At 55.0% G+C, this 22,112-nt stretch overlaps 1 protein-coding gene across 2 annotated transcripts; it reads right to left on the bottom strand.

Annotated features, from left to right (window-relative positions):
• Positions 1 to 3,246: 3,246 nt before the first annotated feature.
• Positions 3,247 to 15,495, bottom strand: PNPLA5 (patatin like domain 5, triacylglycerol lipase). Of its 2 annotated transcripts, XM_005567053.4 has the most exons (9): positions 15,204 to 15,495; positions 14,576 to 14,808; positions 13,448 to 13,513; positions 12,979 to 13,188; positions 11,273 to 11,333; positions 9,974 to 10,159; positions 7,897 to 8,029; positions 5,091 to 5,207; positions 3,247 to 4,429 (listed from the first exon to the last, which is right to left on the bottom strand). In XM_005567053.4, exons 1-9 carry the CDS (start codon positions 15,394 to 15,396, stop codon positions 4,339 to 4,341), a joined length of 1,290 nt encoding a protein of 429 aa, XP_005567110.2. In that variant the 5' UTR covers positions 15,397 to 15,495; the 3' UTR covers positions 3,247 to 4,338. The 2 variants fall into 2 exon arrangements, with proteins under 2 accessions (XP_005567110.2, XP_065378100.1); XM_065522028.1 differs by lacking the exons at positions 14,576 to 14,808; positions 15,204 to 15,495 and having other exon boundaries at positions 12,979 to 13,165; positions 13,444 to 14,387.
• Between the last annotated feature and the right edge of the window lie 6,617 nt (positions 15,496 to 22,112).

The raw sequence follows: 22,112 nt of genomic DNA, 5'->3' as shown, positions 1-22,112 counted from the left end.
CCAGTTCCTCTGTGGCTAATCCCCCCTGAAATCATTTCTCCTTCCCCTGACATGGTGGCATTTATTACATGTGTTATGGGCTCGGAGAGGAGCTGGGGGCTCTTTAGAAACCAGCTAGTCCAACCCTTGACTTTCAAGACAAGAAATTAAGGAGCTGATCGAGGCAAAGACTTGCTCAGCATCCTAGAGCAGGTGCACAAGGAAGCTGTGATCGTCTGGGATCTTTCCGCTGCCTGGAGCACAGACTTGGGCATTTCCAGATCAGCCACTTGCCTCTCTGAGCTTCAGTTTCCTCACCCATAAAATGGGGAGGATAATGCCTACCTCTCAGGGTTGCAGTGAGATTTAGATGATGGGCTTTGTAAACTGCAAGGTGATGTGTGCTTTTGAGGGTTGTATTACCTGTTATCTCCATGGAGATAGCATTAGAGGCATGGGAGCTCCTTGGGGAAGGGATCTGCCTCAGGCATTAGAAAACACCCAGCACACAACTGGTGCTTGGAAAGCCAGGCAGGGAGCTTGTAGCTGGCCCAGGATTGTGGCCCACAAATGGGAGCCATAGCTGCGCCAGGGCTCCAGGGCTCAGAGAAGTTTCTGGCTGGGATACCAGGGGAAAGAAGATTGTGGAAGACCCAGAACTTCAGCAGACTTGATGGGAGACCATGATACAGGGGCCAGAGAGAGCACTGACATCGCACAAGTCTGGACTCCAGTGGCAACTCCTCTGTGTTTTGCCTGGACTACTCACCACCCAGGGGCTGATGTGAGGCTCACAGGAGGCCCCTGGTGGGTGACACACCCAGTCTGGTGCCCAGCACACTGTAAAATGTAATTAACACACCTTCACTCCCCACTGCCCCTTTCTGAACAGTCATCAAGGTCATTTGATATAGTCTGCAGTAAGCACTTTATTTATTTATTTATTTATCTATGTATGTATGTATGTATGTATATGTATGTATTTGTTTATTTATTTTTTAGACGGAGTCTCACTCTGTTGCCCAGGCTAGAGTGCAGTAGTGCAATCTCAGCCCGCTGCAACCTCCACCTCCCGGGTTCAAGAAATTCTTGTGCCTCAGCCTCCTGAGTAGCTGGGACTACAGGCACCCGCCACCATGCCTGGCTAGTTTTTATAGTTTTAGTAGAGACGGGGTTTCACTGTGTTGGCCAAGCTGGTCTTGTACTCCTGACCTCAAGTGGTCTGCCTGCCTTGGCCTCCCAAAGTGCTGGGATTACAGGCGTGAGCCACTGTGCCCGACCATGAGCACTTAATTTTATCAAGTAAATATTCCATAAGGCGTGTGTTATCATCTCCATTCTATCCAAGAGTGGACTGAGGCCTTGAGAGGTGAGGAATTTCCCTGTGTCACATCAATGCTGACTTGTAGAGACGGGACTCGAACCCAGGTCAGCCTGAATTCAGAGCCCAGGATCTCTTTTCCGCTCCATAATGTGGGGCTGTGTCAGGAGGATCCTGGTAACAAGTTGGGGATTCTGACCTGGGTCAGTTCCTAGGCTGTCAGCTGGGCCACCTCTAGGCTCCAGGAAGGGCATGACACCAATGGTAGATGATGGCTCTATAAGCAAGGTCAAGCTCATTCATTCTGAGGCTACATTAATAGAGGCAGTGGTCAGGAGGTGGGAGCTGAAAGACAATTTAGAAACAGTACTGGCCATATCACCTCTGGGGCACTGCTGGACTCCATGCTCCCAGAAGGTTGTGAACAAACTCGGGGTGTGGGACTGGAGCTCCCTGAACACATCACTGGATTGGCGATGTCCCTGAGGAGTGGTTGTAAGGTGTGAGCTGTTCACTGTGGAGAAGAGTGGCCTCAGAAGATCAATATCATTTAGCCCCTCTCTCCAGGCAGGCAGAGCAAGCAGAGTCTGTGGATCCAGGGTGCAGAGCTGGGATCCATGGGGAAGCCGCAGGCAGTTGGATTTTAACACCACATGAGCAAATATCCAAGAGTTAAATAAGATAGAAACCAGGGAAGTGCTTAAAAACAATGAAGTCCTGCCAGGGATGCTGGTGAATGGTCTCTGCCATTGTCAAGTTGCCAGCAGATAACTTTGATGCATGAGCCACAAATAATAGAGATCAAAGAGACGTTTTCAGAGCAGAATGTTGTAAGCAATTGAGATATTCAACCATCTGAGCCAGAAACATTTCCCCGCACCCTGCTTGGCAACGGAGGGTGATGGAGAGTGAGGTGGGAGGGGCCAACTATCTTTCCCTGGTCTAAGTCACAAAGGAAAGCAATGGAGGCAAAGCACAGGTCAAAGTCCCCACTATGTAAGGAACTGACAAGGGAGGGGTAATCAAGGGAGGCTGAGTTCCTGTGAACATGGAGGCCTGTGTCTGTGACAACGGACAAAGGGCAGGGAGCAAGAATATTCCTAAAGTCCTCTAAATCCTTCACCTGGTGACCCAGGTGGCCAGGTTTCCCCTCTCCACCAGGGGAGGAAATCCCAAACCCAGCTTCTGAGGGTGGAGACAGTGCATAGAGCATCCCAGCTCTGCAGACAGTGGTGTGCGAGCCATGGACCACCTGGCTCCAAGTGGGACAGCCTTTTTCTGAGGCAGGGACAGCGTCCGTGCCTACCCCCACCCAGGAGACGACCAGAGGGGCAGAGGCCTGCTCAGACCCAGGGGGTCCTGGAGGGAAGGGGATAGCCTCCTGCATGCTCACCGTCTGCCCCTTCCTCCTTCTTTTCCAATTCCACCACAGCCCTGGGTCCTCCTTTCCTCCACTCGCTCCCTTCTCTCACATTTGCTCCCCAAATCCATGCCCCTCGCCACGCCCCGACAGTGCCCTCCTGACCCAGCCCCTGCCTGCCCCACTCCCTCAACACCCACTCACTGCGGGCCCTTCCCTCCTTCAGTCTCACCCCAGAGCCTTTGCACCTGCCATTGCCTCCACCTGCAAAACCCAGCATCTCATCCTCAGTCTCAGCTCAGCTGTCACCTCCTCAGGAAGGCCTTCCTGGGCCACCCGGGCCAATGTTGCTTTCACCCCCACCCTGCCCCACTCTCACCCAATTTTGTTTTCTTCATGGACCCACTGCTCCTGGAAAAATCTCATATTCACATTTTCCCATTTGCTGTTCAGCGTCTGCTCCCGCACTCCCACCAGAATGTAAGGTTTCTTCAAGGCTGTGTCCCCAGGGCCTATAGCTCACTAAGCATAAGCTGAATAAATGAATGAAAGAATGAATGAGTGGTTCATTGTCTATTTATTTATTTATTTATTTATTTATTTATTTAGAGACAGGGGCTCCCTTTGTTTCCTGGGCTGGGGTGCAGTGGCGTGATCATGGTTCACTGCAGCCTTGACCTCCTGGGCTCAAATGATCCTCCAACCTTAGCCTCTCAAGTAGCCAGGACTACAGGCATGCACCACCATGCCCAGCTAAGTTTGTATTATTTTTTTTTAGAAATGGGGTCTCACTATGCTGCCCAGGCTGGTCATTTTCTCTTTAGTTCCCATGTGTATTCCTTTGCTTCCTGTTCTCACTCACGCCTCCATGTCACCAACCTCCCCATCTCCACTGACACTGAGCATTTCCTTAGGGCCTGGCCAGGGGCACAGCATGGGTCCCGCTCTGCCAATGGGAAGAGCAGTGACTCGTGGAGAGGCCAGAGGCCTGGTGTCCCTGGCATCCTCTCTGCCTGAGGTAGAGGCACAGCTACGTCACAAACCTGAAGGAATGAGGCTGTAGGGGCAGCAAGGGCCACTGGGCCCAACAGAAGCACACACAGCTGGGATCCTGAAAAGACCCGGACCCCCCCTCTCCTCTTCCTCCCACTTCCTGCCAGGGCCTTCTACCCTCTGGACCTGATAGGAAGTCAGAAGTCAAGGTTTCCTCAGTGGGGTAGATCCCGGGGTTCACCCCCAAGGGCCACTACAGGACTGAGAAAGAGTCTGAGGGGGAGCACCCCCACCCCATCATCTCGATTGGCTCCTCTGGTCTCTGACGTGGGCATCAGGCACTTTCCCCGTCTTCTGTGAGGTCCTCCGTGGGCAGCTCCACGGCAGAACAGGAGCCCGTCTCCCCAGCAATGCTGTCCTCCTAGCCCCCCATGGAAATTCTGGAAATAAGACATGTCTCTGTGGCTATCCTCCTTTCTCTCCTTCCTGTAGGGCAGGTGACCTGGGTACACAGTGACCGGGGACATGCTGACAGGCTGCGCCCCAGGGAACTGGCTCCAAGCTGCAGGGTCTCCATGGAGATTGGCAGGGCCTCTTCCTGCTGGGGCAGATGTGGGCACACAGGACAAAGGCCAGAGCAGGAATCAAGGGACACCAATCACTGGGCTGGCCCAGCTCAGCCCCCTCAGGCCTGATGGGTGGGCCTGAGCTCCTCCATATAAGGAGCTATCTGGGGTTGGAGGGGGCTTGTTTCCAGGACGCCAGTGTCCGGAGGGCTGTGGAGGGGAGCAGAAGCCACGGATAAGTGCCTGGGGCTTGGGAAGGGTAGGTGAAACCATGTGGGTGCAGGCGCAGCCATGGTGAGCCCAGGTCACTCTTCCCCCAGACCCTGCTCTGAAGGAGGACCTGTGGCCCTCAATGTGGCTGAGCTGGAAGTGTCAGTGAGGTCTTGGGATGGCCACTCCCCAGAGAACTGCACTGATGTCCTGCTAAACAGATAGCTGTCGAGTGCATGGGGGAGGGCCGCAGGAGACCCCCCAAGTCTAGAGGGCCGGTCAGAGGAGAGGGACCAGGCCAGGCCACACACAGGGCCAGCCTCGTCCGAGGTCACGTGGGGACGTCTGGAACAATGGCAGGAGGACTGGCAGGGAGCTGGTGAAGCTGCAAGAGGCACCTGTCCCATGGGCGGCCCAGTGACTGCCCCCGGCAGGTCATGTGGACTGACCAAGGTGACTGTCATAGAGCGTCTAGCACAGGTCGGGGGCACAGCAGTGACCAACACATGTGCCAACGGCTGCATGAGTAGGCCAGAGGGATGCGGGTAAGCAGGTAGGCAGGCAGATGGCATGGACAGCCTGCCCAGGGTCCAGGGAAGCAGCTGGTGCGTTCCCCCCAGCACAGCCACCCCTCTCCGTCCCTGCCCTCTGCCCACCTCACCTGATGGTCCCAAGGAGCTGGGCCTTGGTCCTGGAGAAAACCTCAAGGGCCACGCTCCTCAGCAGGCCCTGCATCCACCACAAGTCCGCCGGCACATCGGGCAGCCACGCCACCAACCTGGAGGAAGGGGCAGGTCAGCTTTGCCCAGGTGAGCCTGGGGTGTGGCCCCACCGAGCCCACCCTCCCCACAGACCAGAGCCAGGGGTCCCTGCACCTGAGGGCTGCCCAGGTTGGGGGAAGAAGTGTCAGCAGTGTCGACCACTGTTGCAGAGCCAGTCAGAGCCACAGGGGCACCTGCAGGGTTGGAATGATCCGAAATGGACTCTGAACTTGGCAGAGGTGGCCAGGCCTTAGGGTCCTTGACTCCCGAGGAAACAAGTGGGAAGCACAGGTAGGGAGAGAGTGGGCCTTTGGGGTCAGGCTGGCTTGAGGGTACAGCCCAGCTTCCCTGCCCATCAGCTGGGTAACCTGCACAGGTCAGGGAACCTGTCTGGGCCTCCGTTTCTTCACCTGTCAAATTAGGACAGTCACCTCACCCGTAGTTCCTAATGTCCTCCTTATCTCCATCCATTTCTCTCTCTTCTCTCCAGGCCAGCCCCTGCCCTCCCCACCCCAAACCCCTTTGTCCACTCTCCTCTCAGAAGCTGCTGGCCCTCCAAAAACACAGCTGACAGAGCCCCCTTTTGCTCAAGATGTCCCCGTGGGTCCCCACTGCCTCCATGATGGAGCCAGCCCCAGATTCAGGGTCCTCGGAACTGCGTCTTATCCCAGCACAGAGGGGAGAGAGCATGAGTCTGTCCGCAGGGCCACAGTCCTATAGGGCCAGGCCTGAGAAAGCTCTGGCCAGGCACCTCAGACACTGGCCACTGCAGGGCCCCAACCTGCACCACAGCACCCTTGGAGGGGCCCCTACACCAGAGTTCAAACTAGGCATGCAGTCCAGAGAGGGTGGTGTGATGGCAAGATATAAGCCGGACTGTCACCTCCCTTGTTCTGTACCACCTGCCTCTATTAATGCAACCTACGTTGTTGAACATATGTATTGTGAAAAATACCAAGAGTGAACTTCTCTGTAGTCTGGGCAGGCTCCCCTTTGGGGATCACACAATGAATTTGTTTTTAACTGAAAAGGTTGGACTTTACATTTATACTTTTGGATTTCAACTCGTGGTTTCTATAAACAGCTCAGCGTAAGGAGAATCTGTCGGTAGAAAGCTCTCTCCTGGCTTTGGCCCACTGGCAATTTAAACAGCAGGACTGACCCATGCATTAACTCAACATTGAGCAGGACAGACACCTGTGGCTCACCGTCACAGACCTTCCGGAGAAGAGAGAATTTTAAACACTACACATCTCCCCATGCCACCTCCCTGCTCAAACCCTTCCCAGCCTTTCCACCACTCTCTGGACAAAGACTAGCTAAGCCGGCTGCAGAGCTCTGTGCACCTGCCCCACCAGCCTCCTCTGCCTCGTATTCTACGGCAGTAAAGCCGAGGCTCCAGCTTTACTGGCCTTCCTTCCTGCTCCTCGAACAGGCCTTTCTACCTCCCGCCCCTGGACCTTTGCACATGCTGTTCCATCTGCCTAGAACATTCTTGTCCTCTTTGCCTGGTGGAACGCTGACTCATCCTTCAGAGTATAGCCTGAGTTATCTCCTCCGGGCAGCCTTCCCTGGCCAGAGAGTCCCTAGATTGAGCTGTGCAGTTGGAAGCTAGTGTAGGCCTCTCCCAGGGAACCTCTAGGTGGAGCTGTAGTTACAGGGGAGTGTGTGATAATTTGTAGGTCGGGAGCTCTACCAGGCCAGGAGCTGGGTCTGGGTCAGGGCTGCTTCCATGGCCCACAGCCAGGCCTTGGCCCCTGAGAGATCCTCAGCAACTGCTGGTGGAATGAATGAACAACTGACACAGAGGGACACATTAACCAGCAAGTTAGAATGTTACTGAGGGCCTAACCACAGCTGGCCTGACTTGGAAGGGGCTCGTTCTACAGAAAAGGAACCTGTAGTGGTGGGCTCATGCCTGTCATCCCAGCACTCTGGGAGGCCGAGATGGGCAGACTGCCTGAGCTCAGGAGTTCGTGACCAGCCCGCACAACAAGGTGAAATCCTGTCTCTACTAAAATACAAAAAAATTAGCCGAGCGTGGCGGTGTGCGCCTGTGGTCCCAGCTACTTAGGAGGCTGAGGCAGGAGAACTGCTTGAACCCAGGAGGCAGAGGTTGCAATGAGCCGAGATCACGCCACTGCACTCCAACCTGGGCAATAGAGTAAGATTCCGTCAAAAAAAAAAGAAGAAAGAAAGAAAGAAAGAAAAAGAAAAAGAAAGAAAGAAAGAAAGAAAGAAAGAAAGAAAGAAAGAAAGAAAGAAAGAAAGAAAGAAAGAAAAGAAAAATGAGAAGAGAAGAGAAGAGAAATCTGTAGCCCAGAAAGGTCAAGAGACTCGGGCCCAGCCACACAACCAGCCTGAGACTGAAGAGACCCAGCCCCAGCCACAAAGCCAACCTGAGATTCTGATGGGTGGAGCAATGGTCAGAGGTCACGGAGACAGTGTAGGGTCCAGGGGGAAGACCAGGAGGACTCCAGCTTCCAATCGTACCCACCATGCCCCTTCCCCACCAGTCTCGTTTTGCAGAGGAGATCACAGAGGCTGTGAGTCATTCAGCCAACACCACACAGTGTGGAGACAGCAGCCGGGCTCCCCCCACCCCGCCCAGCCCTGCCCACCCAGTGTGCCAGCTGCCCCTCCTGCCATGGGCACCAGTCTCCGCCACAAGCCAGGCCCTTCCCAGGCCCCCTGGCTGAGCCTTACCTTCTGCTGCGGAAGTAGACGTACTCAAAGGGCAGCGTGCAGGGTAGCAACATGTACGTCAGCACCTGTCCAGGCCCCGAGCGCCAGAAGCGGGCCCATGGGCTGGGGTCCCTCATACATGCTTTCTTCAGTGCTGCAAGAGAAGCCCCAGCATGGCCCTGCCCACCTGGAGTCTGTGGACCGGCAGCCTGAGCGCCCCCATCTCACACAGTAAGAGACTGCACCCCCTCCACCTTCTGCAGATGAAGAAACAACACGGAGCCACCCCGCACCACGGGCCAGCAGGTAGCTATGCACTTTCATTGTCATGAGACAAGTGGTGTATGCCCTCTCATAGATGAAGAGACTGAGGTTCAGAGTGGAGAAGTGACTTGCCTAAGGACCATCAACAGGAAGTGGCAGGGCCAGGATGGACTTGAGGACTCTCAGGCTCCTGAGCTCTTTCTACCTCTCCTGCCCCTCTGGAAAGTCTGTGGCCTGCCAGGCTGGGACAGATGCTCTCACCACAGTCTCTCAATAACAGTAACACAACAGTGTTATTAATAACCACAGCCACAGCTGTGACCGCAGCAACCGTTTCTTGGGTCCTCTATTCACTGACCTGACCAGAGTGGAAGGGACCAGCATCTGGGCTGGAATGGAGCCAGAGCCCAAACCCCAGCTTCCAGACATAGCCCAGGCCACAGCTCTGGCCACCACGTCCACTCTGGCTGCTGCCCTCTGGAGACAGGGCATTTGAAGATTCACAGGTAGCACAGGCCAGACACCCTGCTCCACATCCACCTGTCGAGTGTCCTAGGACGAGTCCTAGCTTCCTTCTCTGTAAACTGGGGGTCCTGGCAGGACGTTCCTCCCTGGGCAGGCAGGTGAGGATTAGAGATGAGATTCACAATTCCCTCCCCAGCTGGGGAGGGCGCAGCACCCAGGAGTTGGTGCTCCACCCAAGGCAGCTCTCTGGTGCCCCCGTGTGGCTGCAGGGACACTGCCGGGTTCCACAATCCCAAGCTTGGACCTCAGGGGCTGGGCACAGGTCCACGCCCTTTTCTGCATATCCTTGTGTGGTCTCCCGGCATGAAAAGGGGCCCCCTCCTCGTCCCCTTGCCACCCCACTCTCCCTGATCTGGCCTCGACCACCATCACTCTCCTCCCAGCCTCCCACCCCTTCAGCCTCTTTGGGTCCACCACCCCCTCCCGTCCGCCTCACTCCCTTCTCCCACAGCTTTCGAGGACACCTGCCCACCCTGCCAGCCTCCCAAGCTCACCTCTGCTGCCTGCCACTCATGCTGCAGCCACAGGGACCTCCTGGCTCTCCCTCACCAACCCCAGGACCTTTGTGTGTGCCAGGCCCTCTCCCCGATGCTCTTTTGCCTCTTGGCCTGGCCAACATCTCCTTTCCAGTTTCACTCAGATGCTGCTCAAACTCACCCCCCACCATCATTACATGTGCCTGTAGGACCCTCTACTTTCCTGTTGTTGCAGTTGTGACATTTAGTCACAGAGCAGGAGAGTAGACTAAGTGGTTCTGAGTAGAACCCCTGGTTCTGCCATTTGCTACTGTGTGACCTTGGGCAAGTCGCTTAACTTTTCTGTGCTATGGTTTCCTCGTCTTTACAATGAGGATAGTTCTGTACTATCCTCAGATGGTTGTTGGAAGGATGAAATGAGTTCATTTCCATCTGGAGAATCCAAAACCCTCTGTGTGTGCCTCTCCTATGTCTGTCGACACTCCTGCCCTTTCCGGGGCAGTGGGCAAAGACCTGGCTTTTGCAGGCACAGGCTTGGGTTCAAATCCCCTAGCTGCAGGCTCTGAGCCCTTGATGAGTCCCTTCCTTTCTCTGAGGTTTGGTTTCCTCATCAGTGAAGTGGGTACGAATAATGCTTAGGCCCAGGGTTGTAGGAAGAAATGAATGATGCCACATGTAAAAAGCCCATAGTACCACACCTGGCATTTAGTAGGTGCTCAGTAAATGAGTCCTGTCCTCTTCCAGACCACGAGTGCCTTCAAGGCAGGGTTCCTGAACCTGGTCCCCTGAGTGCAGGGCCCTGGTAGGTAAGCAAATGCAGGAAGAGTCCCTACCAGCCTCCAGCTCTGGCGAGAGCTGCTCAAAGTTGGGTATGTCCTTGACTTGCACGTGGGGCACTTGCCAGTTGAGAGACAGGCCGCTCTTCGGGCATTGGTCACAGCCAGCATCCCAGTTTCCATCAGCCGGGGCTGGGGGTTCCTTAGACACCAGTGTCCATAGCACCGGCTCCTTGGTGAGTCCTGGATCAGGGAAGGGAGAGGATAAGTCAGGCATCTGAGCCTCCCCAAGGCGCCCCATGCTGCCCACATCCCTCAGGGCCCAAACCCCGTTCTGGGGATCCACTGTGCTGGGGGATGGATGCATGGCTTATTCCGGATGACTCCCTTCTGCCTTCCCCTGGCCCTGCTCTGCCCTACTCCCTGCCCACTTTCAAGTGGCTCATCAGAGCCCAGACCCCAAAGACACAATCCAGAGTTCCAATTCTGGCTCCACCACCTGCAAGCTATGTGACCCAATGCCTTTTGCCTCAGTTTTCTTCTCTGTAAAAAAGGAAAAGTAAGACCTGCCTTATATGATTGCCTGAGAATTAAACAAGATAAATACATAAAGCTTAAGCTCACATCTGGGCACATATAAAGCGCTCAGCAAATGCTTCCTGATTGTGTGTTTTTGGTTGCAACATAGGACTTGAGCACATGAGTTCGGGAGCCAGGCAGCCTGCATCTGAACGTCTACTCCGCTAGTTTGAAGAGCACTGTCCTGTGGATGATGTTCAGACTCTCCAGCCCAGACCTCTCTGGCACACCCACTGCCCCATGAACACACACACACACACACACACACACACACACACCTCCTGCCATATTGAGTTACGTGCCCTCAAGGTGCCTGCCTCTGTCCCTTCTCTCTTGTTTTTCCCTCTGCCTAGAATGCCCTCTTCTTTTGCTGGAATCTTCATCTTTGCCGGTGTCTTCATAATGAACTAGTCAAAACCAGCTTATCTGTCACTGCCTCCAGGAAGCCCTCCTTACCTACCCTCAACCCCCAGACTGAGTCCAGTGCCTCCTCTGGACTCCCACAGCCTTGATCATCCCACCATCCTTGCCCCCATCTCCCTGGGTTGTCTCTCTCTGGGTCTGTCCCCCTGCACCAGGCTGCGGGCTGCTCAACAGTGGAACTTGTATGTGATTCTTCTCTGAGTCCCCAGTACTCAGCTCAGGCCCAGCACAGAGCAGATGCTGAGGACAAGAGTGAGTGAGCCCAGGTCCCTAGCAGCTCAAAGGCCCAAGAGGCAGGGTCCACCTGGCACCATGTGGGACACGATCCCCAGCCACTGTGGGACTGCCACCTACCACGTCTCTCCAGGAACCTCAGGGCATCCAGGTAGCCTTGTCTGCAGTTGTCGGCCACCACCTGCCAACACACAGGGCAAGGGTGGGATGGGCAAGGCCTGGACCTGCCCCTTGAGCAGATGTCACAGGCCAGGGACTTATCTTTAACTGGAGATAGTCCCAGCCCAGCCTATTCTCCCCAAGTGACCATTCAGCTGGGCTCAGGGACCCCTGTGGACCAGCACTGGGCAGGAGGGGCCAGAAGCCTGCAGATAGATCTAGTTCTGTCCCTGCAGGCCCATTGCATCTCCCCTCTGAGACACCCTGGCTGCTCTTGCCCCAGTCTTTCCCCTCTCTTGCCTCAGTTTCTGCCTCTGGAAAATGGGATAACAAGGCCTGGGATGGCTGGGACTTTGGCTTCTTCTAGGGCAGTGGATGGGGGTTCCCTTTGCTCCTTTGATGTTCACTTCCAGGACAAGACTGAGGTGGGCTGAGGAACCAGGAGCCCCACCTGCCTGTCTGATTAAAGCCCCACTGGTGGCAAAGGGTGCTGTCCCCCTCACGTCCTTGCTGTGAGACTTTAGCATGGCAGTGCTAACTCTCTGAGTGCCTCAGCTTCCTTATCTAGAAAATGCAGCTGGGGTTTCCTGCCCACCCAGGGGTGTGGGGAATACCAGAGTAAATGAACATGACCTTGTCTCGTGACTTAGAAAGCACTACACAAACCCGAGAGGTAGAAGGGACAGGGAAGAGCCAGGATGTGGTTGGGGCAGAGGAGTGTGTGTGTATATGTGTGTGTGTGTGTGTGTGTGTTTCTTTCTTTCTTTTTTTGTTTTTTGTTTGTTTGTTTTTGAGATGGAGTCTCACTCTGTCACCCATGCTATAGTGTAATGGCACGATCTCGGCTCACTGCAACCTCCACCTCCCAGGTTCAAGCAATTGTCCTGCTTCAGCTTCCTGAGTAGCTGGAATTACAGGCATGCGCCACCACGCCCAGCTAATTTTTGTATTTTTAGTAGAGATGGAGTTGCACCATGTTGGCCAGGCTGGTCTCAAACTCTTGACCTTAAGTGATCTGAGAGCCTCGGCCTCCCAAAGTGCTGGGATTATAGGCGTTGAGCCACCGCGCCCGGCCAGGAGGAGTGTATTTCAATAGTTGTCAAATTATCTATTTTCCAGGAATACCAAGGGGTAAAAACCCCTTCCTTTATTTTTTTCTTTGCATTTGTGCCTTGCCTCCACAGTGGTTGGTCAATTTGGCCACAGTCAAGGACAGTGGTCAAGAGCATGGGCCTGAGCCAACTGAAGGTCGAATCCTGGTTTTGCTGCTTCCAGGCTGTGTGACTTTGAACAAGTTGCTTAACCTCTCTCAGCCATAGTATCCTCCCCTGAGAAATGGAAATGATAACGGCACCTGCCTACAGACCCTGGCCCAGAGGAGCACAGGCAAAGGCCCTGCTCAAAGGCCAGCTCAGCAGAGTTGGCACGAGTGTGTCCCATTGACCTGGGGCCAGTCCTCACTCATCATTCATCGCTCAGTGCGGCAAGAACAGTAAAGACACGACTGAACCCCATTAGGATTCAGGTGTTTGGCTTTGAGACTGGGGACATACGTTGTAACTGCCTTGAGGCTCAGGGGGCAGTGTGGGTTAGGAGCACACAAAGTCTGACTCACGGGACCCTTGACCATGGCCAAGCCTCTAACACCATCACGGGGCCAGACCTACCTCGAGGCTGGGGGGTATGAGGCTTACGAACCCCAGGAAGAAGTTCTTGGTGGAGATTTGGAAGCTGGCGTTGAAGGCATTCAGCTCATGCAGGTTGGGGGAGGTGCTCTGGGGGCAGATGTCCACTGTCCCATGGAAGGGGGACACCGTGATGGTGGAGGGGCAGTCCGCAAAGGGCAAGTTGTTGCTCAGAGCCCCATCGATGTAGCGCTGCAATTTGTGGGGGGCAGGTGGGTGGTGCTGCCCTCTCAGAGGGCCTCCCACACTGGCTGCAGCCGGTGACCCTCCAGCTGTCCCTGAGTCACAGGGCCACTCCAGCCCAGGAGGCTGAACGCCCCCTAGGAGCAGGGGGAGGGCCTGGCACACAGTAAGTGCTCAGGGAGCGCTGGTTTCCTCCACCCGAACACCTCTCCACAATGTGCACCCCAGGCTGCCCAGAGCACAGAGCAGGGTTCCAAAGTGCACTCACCTCCCCTCTGAACTCGGGGGGGATCAGCCCGCAGTAGAAAGGGAAGTATAAGGTGCAGACCAAGGCCTAGGAAGAGAAGAGTCAGCGGGAACACAACTGTACATGCTCCTTGCATTCAGAACCTCCCCTGTGCACGGTTTCTAATCCCAACAGCCTGCAAAGGAGGTGTCATCAGTCCCACGTCCAGATGAGGGAGCTGAGGCGTCACCTCCCAGCCAAGCTCTCCAAGGGAAGCAGGGATTGGAGCACCTCTGTCTCGACACCCACCTCCTCTTTCTGTGGGTGTGCAGGGAAGGAGGTCAGGTGCGAGCTCCTGAGGAAGCCAGATGGGGACCCCAAAGAGTGGCCCAGAATCCTTGCCTGTGTAGCAGTTGGGATGGGACCTGGCACATAGTAGGTGCTCAGTACACATTAGCTGCCGTCACTGTTATCAATCTGTGGGACAAAACTGTCACCTGCATCTCCATCTGGTCAGAGCCAGATGGGTTCTGCACCTCCCAGACAGAGTTGGGATGCTTCCAAGGCTTCCATGAGACAAAGTCCTATATTCAAAAGTTTGCAAGCTCTAGGTTGGTGGTTCTCAACTAGGAGTGACTTTCTCCCCCACAGGACACTAACAATGTCAGAGACATTTTTGGTTGCCACACTGTGCCTGCACTTGAGCGTGCACACTTTTGGCAAATGTCAATAGTGTCAGGGTGTATGTGAAGCCTCCTTTTTAGACATCCTATTCATCCTATTCCATTTCAATACTGGATTGTTCCTGACCTCCTTACATGGAGATGAGTTCATTATTGATACCACCTGCCCCCCCGACCAATGAGCATAGAAGCCCCAGGGAGGCAAGGGTTTCTGTCTGTTTTGCTCCCTGTTACAGCCACAGTGCCTAGAACAGTGACTGGCCCCAGCCAGGCTCTTCTGTGTGCAGCAACCTGGGAGGTCTCCAGACCCACCCTGCCGACCCTCTCTGGGCCTCAGTTTCCTCAGCTACAAACAGGTCCGCCCTCCCTCCCTCCTTCCGCCCCTGCAGAAACGTCTGCCGGGGAAGTACCTGGATGTCACTCTGGACTAGATGGAGCCCGCCCGCCTGCCGCCCACCAGCCAGGCCTTGGGTCCCGCCCAGCCCACCTGGATGAGCTCATCGCGGGTGGCGAAGTCAGTGGCCAGGAAGTTGCGGCCGTCGGGCCAGCGGGTGAGCGAGATGCCCAGACGCTGGGAGGCCAGGACGTGGGCGTCGGGGGGCAGAGTGTCCTGCAGCTGCCGCTTGATGTGCTCGATGGGCGCGTAGGCCGGATGCAGGATGCTTAGGCTCAGCCGCTCCACCTGCTTAACCATGCCCAGGAGGTGAGAGCAGCAGAAGTCTGCAGGGGGTGCAGGGAAAGGGAGACCTCAGCGCCCAGGGGTCCTGCGAGCCCCTCCACAGCCCCACACCCCCTCCTAGGTGCAATGGGAGAGGGGTTCTCCCCACTCCAGCTCAGAATTTCTGGGCTCGGCCCCGGATTCAAATGATCCGTTCACCTTTTCACTTTTTGCCCCAGCCGACCTGGAAAACTGAGTTTCTGGCTCAGAGCCACGATCCCTCCTCTGCAAATGGGGGTCACCTAGTCCCCAGCCCTGGGATTTCTCATGGGATTAAATGGGGCCGTGCCAAGGGTAGAGGGTGCAGAGCACAGCGCCAGGCGCCGGCGTCTCTGGGCTCAATTCGCTTCCGTTAAGGTGTCCCCGCCCCTTTTCGCCCCCGCAGTCCGAGACTCACCGACCGACTTGCCGCAGATGAGGCTGACTGCGTTGAGCGCCCCAGACGAGGAACCGTAGATGCGGCGGGCGCCCTGGAGGAGGCGCGGGGCGCGCTGGCGCAGGCACTCTGTGGCGCCCACGTGGTAGAGACCCAGGTAGCCGGCGCCGGCGAAGGACAAGTTCCAGCTGCCCTCCTCCTCTAAGAAGCCCATGGCAGGTGGACCGGGCGGGATGATCCGAACGAGGAAGGGTCACTCCGTGACCGGGGATGGGGCCGGGATGCAGCCCTAGACGGGGCTGGGTCCAAATGTGGGCTCTGGAGGGAGGCGGGCTGGGGCTGGTGCTCCCTGCGCCACCCCCGGGTTGCGTCACCTGAGCCCCAGCCAATGAAGTCCCCGGGTCGCGATCAGCCCCCACTCCAGGTGTGCGCCAGTTGTGCCCCAGAAGTGCCCCCGCGCTGTGTATGCGCTGGCGCTGCCCCCAGGCGCCCGCCCCGGATGCGCAACGGGTCGTAGATTTCTGAGTGACACGGCAGGGGAGTGGGACCAAATCTTGCCTGATCTCTGGTAGTCTGGGCAGATGTTATTCCAGTCCTCATTAGGCAAATGAGACAACTGAGGCGCAGCCCAGCATGGTGACAGCCAGGAAGTGGCAGAGTCGGACCCAGGACATCTGGTCTTTGGGGTCAAACCAGGCTTAAGTCTGCAGCTGTGCTGGTTCCAGGGAGGGACCTGGGGGAAAGCGAGGTCTTGGGGCCAGCCCCAGCTTCCATCGATGTGGGTTTTCCCAGCCTCCTCGCTCTCTCCGGGCAGCACTTTTTCAGCCCAATGTGAGGAGACTTGGATGTGAGGACCTACAGAGGCCTTTCTGCTCTCATGGAACCCTGCACCTCCAAACCTCAAACACAGAGTCACCAGCAACTGTCCAGCGCTAGGGTGGGCCCTCCAGCAGAGACAGTGGGATCCTGGCTGGCAGCAGCCACCCAGTCCCCCAAGTGTGTGAGTAGGGACCAGTGTACTGGCCTGTGGCAGGGGGTGGATTCTGAATGCTGGAGAGGCCAAGGCACTCCTGCAGCCAGAAAGAGCCTCTGAGAGAACTCACCCACAACCCTGTCACCTGGACAGTTGTTCTGGAAATCAAGCGGGGCAGCAGATGAAATTAAGTACCCACAAGAAACCCTCCAACAGATCCACAAGGGTGACCCAGAAGAGACGGCTGATGGTGATATTGCCAGGGTGGTGGTCATAGACGACCCCCGCGAGGGGAATGGGTGAGGGAAACACAGTGGGGCCTTCCACAGACCGTCAGAGGGTCTGGGACTTGGAGAAAGATTAGAGATGTTACTGTGCTGTCTTTGGAGACAGAGAAGGGGCCACATACCAGGGAACACGAAATGTCTCTAAAAGGCAAGGAAATGGGTTCTCCCCCTGAGCCTCCGGAAGGAACGCAGTTCTGCTGACACTCGCTGATTTTAGCCCAGTGAAACCCATTTTGGGCTTCTGACCTCCCAAACTGTAAGATAACAAATGTGTGTTGTTCTAAGCCACTAAATTTGTGGTAATTTGTTACCGCAGCAATATGGAATTAATAAACACGACCTCTGTAGTAGTCTTGACAAAAATCCATAACCAAATATAATTATGAGGGAATATAAATGTAAATTAGGGGACATTCTACCCAGTAACTTGCCTGTCTGTACTCTCCAAAAAATAAAAAGTTAAGATCATGAAAGACAAAGTAAGGCAGATTAAAGGAGACTCTGACACCACAACGTAATGGAATACACGTGCTATATTCAACCCCAGCTGGGGATGGCAGGGGTGGTGAAGAGAACAAGCCACAAATAACATTATTGGGACAATTGGCAAAATTGAAATATGAGCTGTGAATTAAATTATAGTGCTGCATCCGGCCAGACATGGTGGCTCACACTTGTAATCCCAGCACTTTGGGAGTCCAAGGCAGGCGGATCACTTGAGGCCAGGAGTTCAAGACCGGCCGGAGCCATGCAGTGAGACTCTGTCTCAAAAAAAAAAAAAAAGAAAAAGAAAAAGTACTGTGATTATGTAAGAAAAAGCCCTCACTCTTAGGAAATACACTGATCCATTGAGGAGCGAAGAGGCATGATATCTGCAAACTCGTCACAAATAATTAAGAAAAAAAAATCTTTGTATCTATATGTGTACATCTACAGGGAGAAAGCAAATATGGCAAAATGGTAATGATTGGAGAATGTGGGCAAAGGGATTATGAGTATTTGTTTGCTTGTTGTTTGTTTGTTTTGCACCATTCTTGCAACTTCTCAGCAAGTGTGAAATTATATCCAAATGAAAGAGAAAAAGGGAAAGAAAGGGCAGGACCGACCCCTGGGAAAATCTGACTGACGCACATTGACAGATAGGAAAAGAAGGAGATGCTGAAACAGGATCCATAGATGGTGATACAAGATGTCAGAGGAAAAACCAGAGCAGGAGGGGAGAGAAGAGGGACCCTGCTGAAGCTGGGACCCAGATCTTTTTATTTTTTATTTTTGAGATGGAGTCTTGCTTTGTTGCCCAGGCTGGAGTACAATGGCGTGATCACTGCAACCTCTGCTTCCCGGGTTCAAGCGATTCTCCTGCCTCAGCCTCCTGAGTAGCTGGGACCACAGGCACATACCACCATGTCCGGCTAATTTTGTATTTTCAGTAGAGACGGGATTTCACCATGTTGGCCAGGCTGGTCTCGAACTCCTGACCTCAGGTGATCCACCTGCCTCAGCCTCCCAAAGTGCTGGGATTATAGGCATGAGTCACTGCGCCTGGCCTGGGGCCGGGATCTTTAAGAGCCCAGCAGGCCAGGTCGCCTTGGCCATCAGCGAGGAGGACCACCAGTGTGGTGGGGAGCAGTGGAGGAGGACAGTTATCTGGAAATCTTTGTTTCTGGGGAGAGGCTGTGGTTTAAACACATAAGGAGGTCTCAACAAGTCACATGGCCCAGGCCTTCAGAGAAGAAAGAGGAAGGAGAGGAAGAGCAGGAGAAAGAAGAGGTGGTTGGCATATCCTAGACCTTGGTAGCAGGCAAACCTGCTCCTTATTGACCTATAGCTCCTCTCTGTATCCTGGTGGGTGCACCTGGCTTCTAACGCACCAGGATTTAATCTCTACCCTGGACCCCAGACTCCAGAGTACGTGGATCCTGGACTCTGCCAGGAGACCTGGGGCAAGTCACTACCTTGGTCTGGGTTCTGGTTCCCCCACCTGTAAGTCAGGGAAATTGAACTACGTCAGCCCATACCAACCATTTCGAGAATGCCCCAGGGGTGCCATTTGACAGTGGTCATGTTGACATCCATTGACTGAGAAACTCCTGACTGACTAAGAGCTGCTGTGAATTCAGGAACACTTGGGAAATGGTAAGCAATTGATCGGTCACAAGTACTAGAAAAAAAAATTTACCCCTGTGTGCACAAAGCATTCTATTGACCTAGAACGCAGACTCTCCTCTGCATATCCGGTGCCCAGTACGGAGCCTGGTGCACCATAGGGTTTGTGAAAGGAGTAAATTGTCCAGATTAACACCAGAGGAAGCAGGCAGGCTGTGGGTCTTTGGAGGTGGAGGGGTGCCTGCCTGCTGATTCGTCTCCATGGGAGGTAGGCACTGGAATTGGAGCACACCCAAGACCCACCCCCATTAGCCAAGGAGAAAAATTTCCTGTGGAATGTTGATCAAAAGGCTGGGACCGCCGGCTCAGAGGCTTTGCCCGTGAGACAGCCGGAGTGGACTTATTCTTGACAAATGGAGTTTGAGGGACAAGCGGATCCCTCCCTTGGAGGGAGAGACATTCAGCTGGAGCCTTGTGGGCTGTGACACTGAGCTGCCATTCAGGGACCTGCCAGTCTCTGGGGGAAGCCCAGGCTGGCCCTGGAGCCAGTCTTTTCCCTACATTATGCCCCCTTGAGTGGGACCCCAGACCTTCCCTCACTGCCCTCATCCCTGAAAGGGCACCCAGGCTGCAGGAATTCTGAGGAGGGTGATCACTGGAGGCAGGTCAGGGAAACTGGCCTGGAGGAGGAGTTTAGGCAGGGCCTTGAAGGGAGGAATTGAGGAGGCAGAGATTGGAGGAGGGTATTTGAAAGCCAAGGCATAGAGGTGGGAATGTGCCAGGCATGCCCAGGATTCTATAGGGGACCCATGGGATTAGCATGGAGTCTGCAAAGGAGGGGGATTCCAGACAAGGGGCAGCATAGAGCCCTGGGAAAGCCCTGGAGGGCGCAAGTGTGATAGACAGTGTCTATCTCTGTGCCCTGCCGGGTGACTGGTCCCATGCAGGCAGGTGCCCACTCAGTTCCCACTGAATACGCTGCAGGCAGATCTGGGCACGGGGGCAACCTAGGACCCAGGAAAAGGGAAGCCACCGAGGTTGGGCACGTCCTCGTCCTGACCCCGCGCTGTCACTCAAGTCTTCTCTCCACCTCTCTCCCTGGATGAGGCGGCTCCTAAGCCTTCCCGCAGGCCCCAGCGCGTCTCCCCATGTCTCTGCCCCATGACTACATACCTTCAGCCTTACCATGGAAGCTCCCACCTGGATTGTTCCCTCACCTGTAGCAACCATCCCCACGCTCCAGCCAGCATCACTGCGCCTTGCCCTGGCTCACCCGCTCTCCAAGCCTCACCTACCACTACAGCCTCTGCTTGAACATCCCACCTCCTCCCCGCTCCCCTGACCAATCAATTGGAAAGTGTTTTAAAAACCGTGGAGCCCCAAGCACTTGGGTTTGTAGTGATTAGGGCTGTCTGGGATCCAATTCTGGCTCCAGCATGTCTTGGCTGGTGACCCTGGATAATTTAACTGATCTTTGCCTCAGTTTTCTCATCCATCAAGTGGGGATAATAACACTACTTACTCCATAAGACCGGTAAGGATTAGAGCTAATGCAAGTAACATGTTTGGAATAGCGCCCGGCACTGGATAAGCACACAAACAATGGCTACTACTGTGATTGTTGTAATCAAGTGGCACACAATCAATGGCAACCACTATGTTATTTATTTATTTAATTTTGAGACAGAGTCTCACTCTGTCACCCAGGCTGGAGTACAGTGGCACAATCTCGGCTCACTGCAACCACCACCTCCCAGGTTCAAGCAATTATCCTGCCTCAGCCTCCCAAGTAGCTGGGACTACACGCACACACCACCATGCCTGGTTAATTTTTGTATTTTTGGTAGAGACAGGGTTTTACCATGTTGCTCAGGCTGGTCTTGAACTCCTGGCCTCAGGTGATCTGCCCACCTCTGCCTCCTAAAGTGCTGGGATTACCGGCATGAGCCACTGCGCCCATCCCTGTGTTACTGTTTTAATCACATGGCATATATCAATGCTTTCTCATGTGAGCTCCTTGAGGGCCAGGTCCTCCATCTCTGCCTGGAAGAAGTGTAGCACAATGTTCGTGGACTGAATGCTCAGCCCACGGCCTGGGTGGGTCATTTTCGGAGGAAGAGGTGGGAGATCTGCTTCTCTTAGCTTCACACCCACCCCTTCCTTGACCCGGAAGTGAAGGACAGCCTGCCTGTAGGCACTGGGTACAGAAGGCACCCCTGGGACAGGCCAGCCCAGCCTCCCTTCCCACAGAGGTGGGTGGTACCGGGCTTTGCTGATCCCACACCCAGGGCAGCATCCTTGCCTCAGAGATCGTGGGCCTGCACAGACTCACCTACCTGGGGGCAGGTACCCCAGGCTATCTCCATTGTGGGCAGGACCCAGCCCCAGCTGCATGGGGCAATTAGAAACCATGGCTGACTCTGCTGCAGGAGGGAACCAGGTCACAGCAGGCACAGCCGGGAACACTTCACCCATAGACGTGACTGTGCCGGAGGCAGGCTGAGGCTCCCTGGAGCAGTGGACCACCAGTGTGAGTTCAGGGAGGGAGGAGCTCAGGGGCTGGGAGTTCAGCGGGGACGTGTTCCGGAGGTTTTGGAGAAAAAGTAGCATTTGAGCAGGGCCTTGGAGGTCGATCAAGGCTTCACCACGGGGAGAAAGGGGCATGGGCACAGAGGGAAGAGTCTGAGCATAGGCACCAGGCAGGGAGGAGTAGGGAGGCGTGAGAAGCCAGCCAGCAGGAGGGAGCAGGCATGGCAGTGAGGGCAGGTGGTAGTGCGGGGCTGCGGGAGGAAGCATAAGGCCTGGAGCCAGGCTGGGTTTCTGTGTACTTGGTACTTCAGGAATTGGGTCTTGCATTTTGGCGTGGAGTGTCTGAGGCCCCCCAGAGACAGCAGGCAGCACAGAGCTCAGGCCAGATGACTGGTCAACATCAAATGGGAAAACGATCCTGGATGGTGGCATCACCAGAATGATGGGGCTGGTGGCAAGTCTAGCAGAAAGAGTCTGGAAGCACGGCCTTCCCCAGCAGCAGCATCTTCTCAGGGCAGCTGCCCCAGAACCACCAGCCAGGCCAAGGCAGGCTCACTTCTGGGGTGGCTTGGGAGGTAGCAGAAAGGGCAGGAGCCTACAAGGGAAGATGTCAGGAGTTCAGGCTTGCTGGCTGTGTGACCCTCAGCAAGTCTCCTACCCTCTCTGTGTCTGCCTGACCTGGCCATCCACAGGACAGTTGTGGGCGAGCTGGTGTCAAGGAAGATGCACCTCGTCCACCTGGTCCTTTGTCATATTGTCCAGGCCTCTGGGCTTCTCATTCGTGGAAACAATGCTAATTCTATGACACCTCCCTAAATCCAAAGCAAACATAACCAAACGTACTGGGCCACGCTGAAGCCAGCCTTGCACAGAAGTGTCTCCAAAAGGAAGTGGGGTTTGCCTCCGCAGAGCACTGGAGGCCCCTTGCAGGTTCTTCAAGGCAATAGGGGGCAGCAGGTGGGTCCATCCTAGGGCCCTGCACTGACATTCTCGGTCTCCCAAACTCCCTGCTACAGGGAGAGGTGACTGGGAGGG

The sequence above is a fragment of the Macaca fascicularis genome, chromosome 10, assembly GCF_037993035.2.
Source record: "Macaca fascicularis isolate 582-1 chromosome 10, T2T-MFA8v1.1".
In the NCBI taxonomy this organism is placed as follows: Eukaryota; Metazoa; Chordata; class Mammalia; order Primates; family Cercopithecidae; genus Macaca; species Macaca fascicularis.
Note: the sequence above shows the minus strand (reverse complement) of the source record. Positions and strands in the feature narration are given on the sequence as shown.

What these genes read in the sequence shown, in the direction of transcription:
- PNPLA5 (XM_005567053.4), bottom strand. Translation starts at nt 15,396, where the DNA reads ATGGGCTTCTTAGAGGAGGAGGGCAGCTGGAACTTGTCCTTCGCCGGC. An exon ending in CATCTGCGGCAAGTCGGTCG is followed by an intron (nt 14,809 to 15,203) that starts GTGAGTCTCGGA and finishes CACCCCCTGCAG; the next exon opens with ACTTCTGCTGCTCTCACCTC. An exon ending in CTCGCCAGAGCTGGAGGCTG is followed by an intron (nt 8,030 to 9,973) that starts GTAGGGACTCTT and finishes CTTCTCTTGCAG; the next exon opens with CACTGAAGAAAGCATGTATG.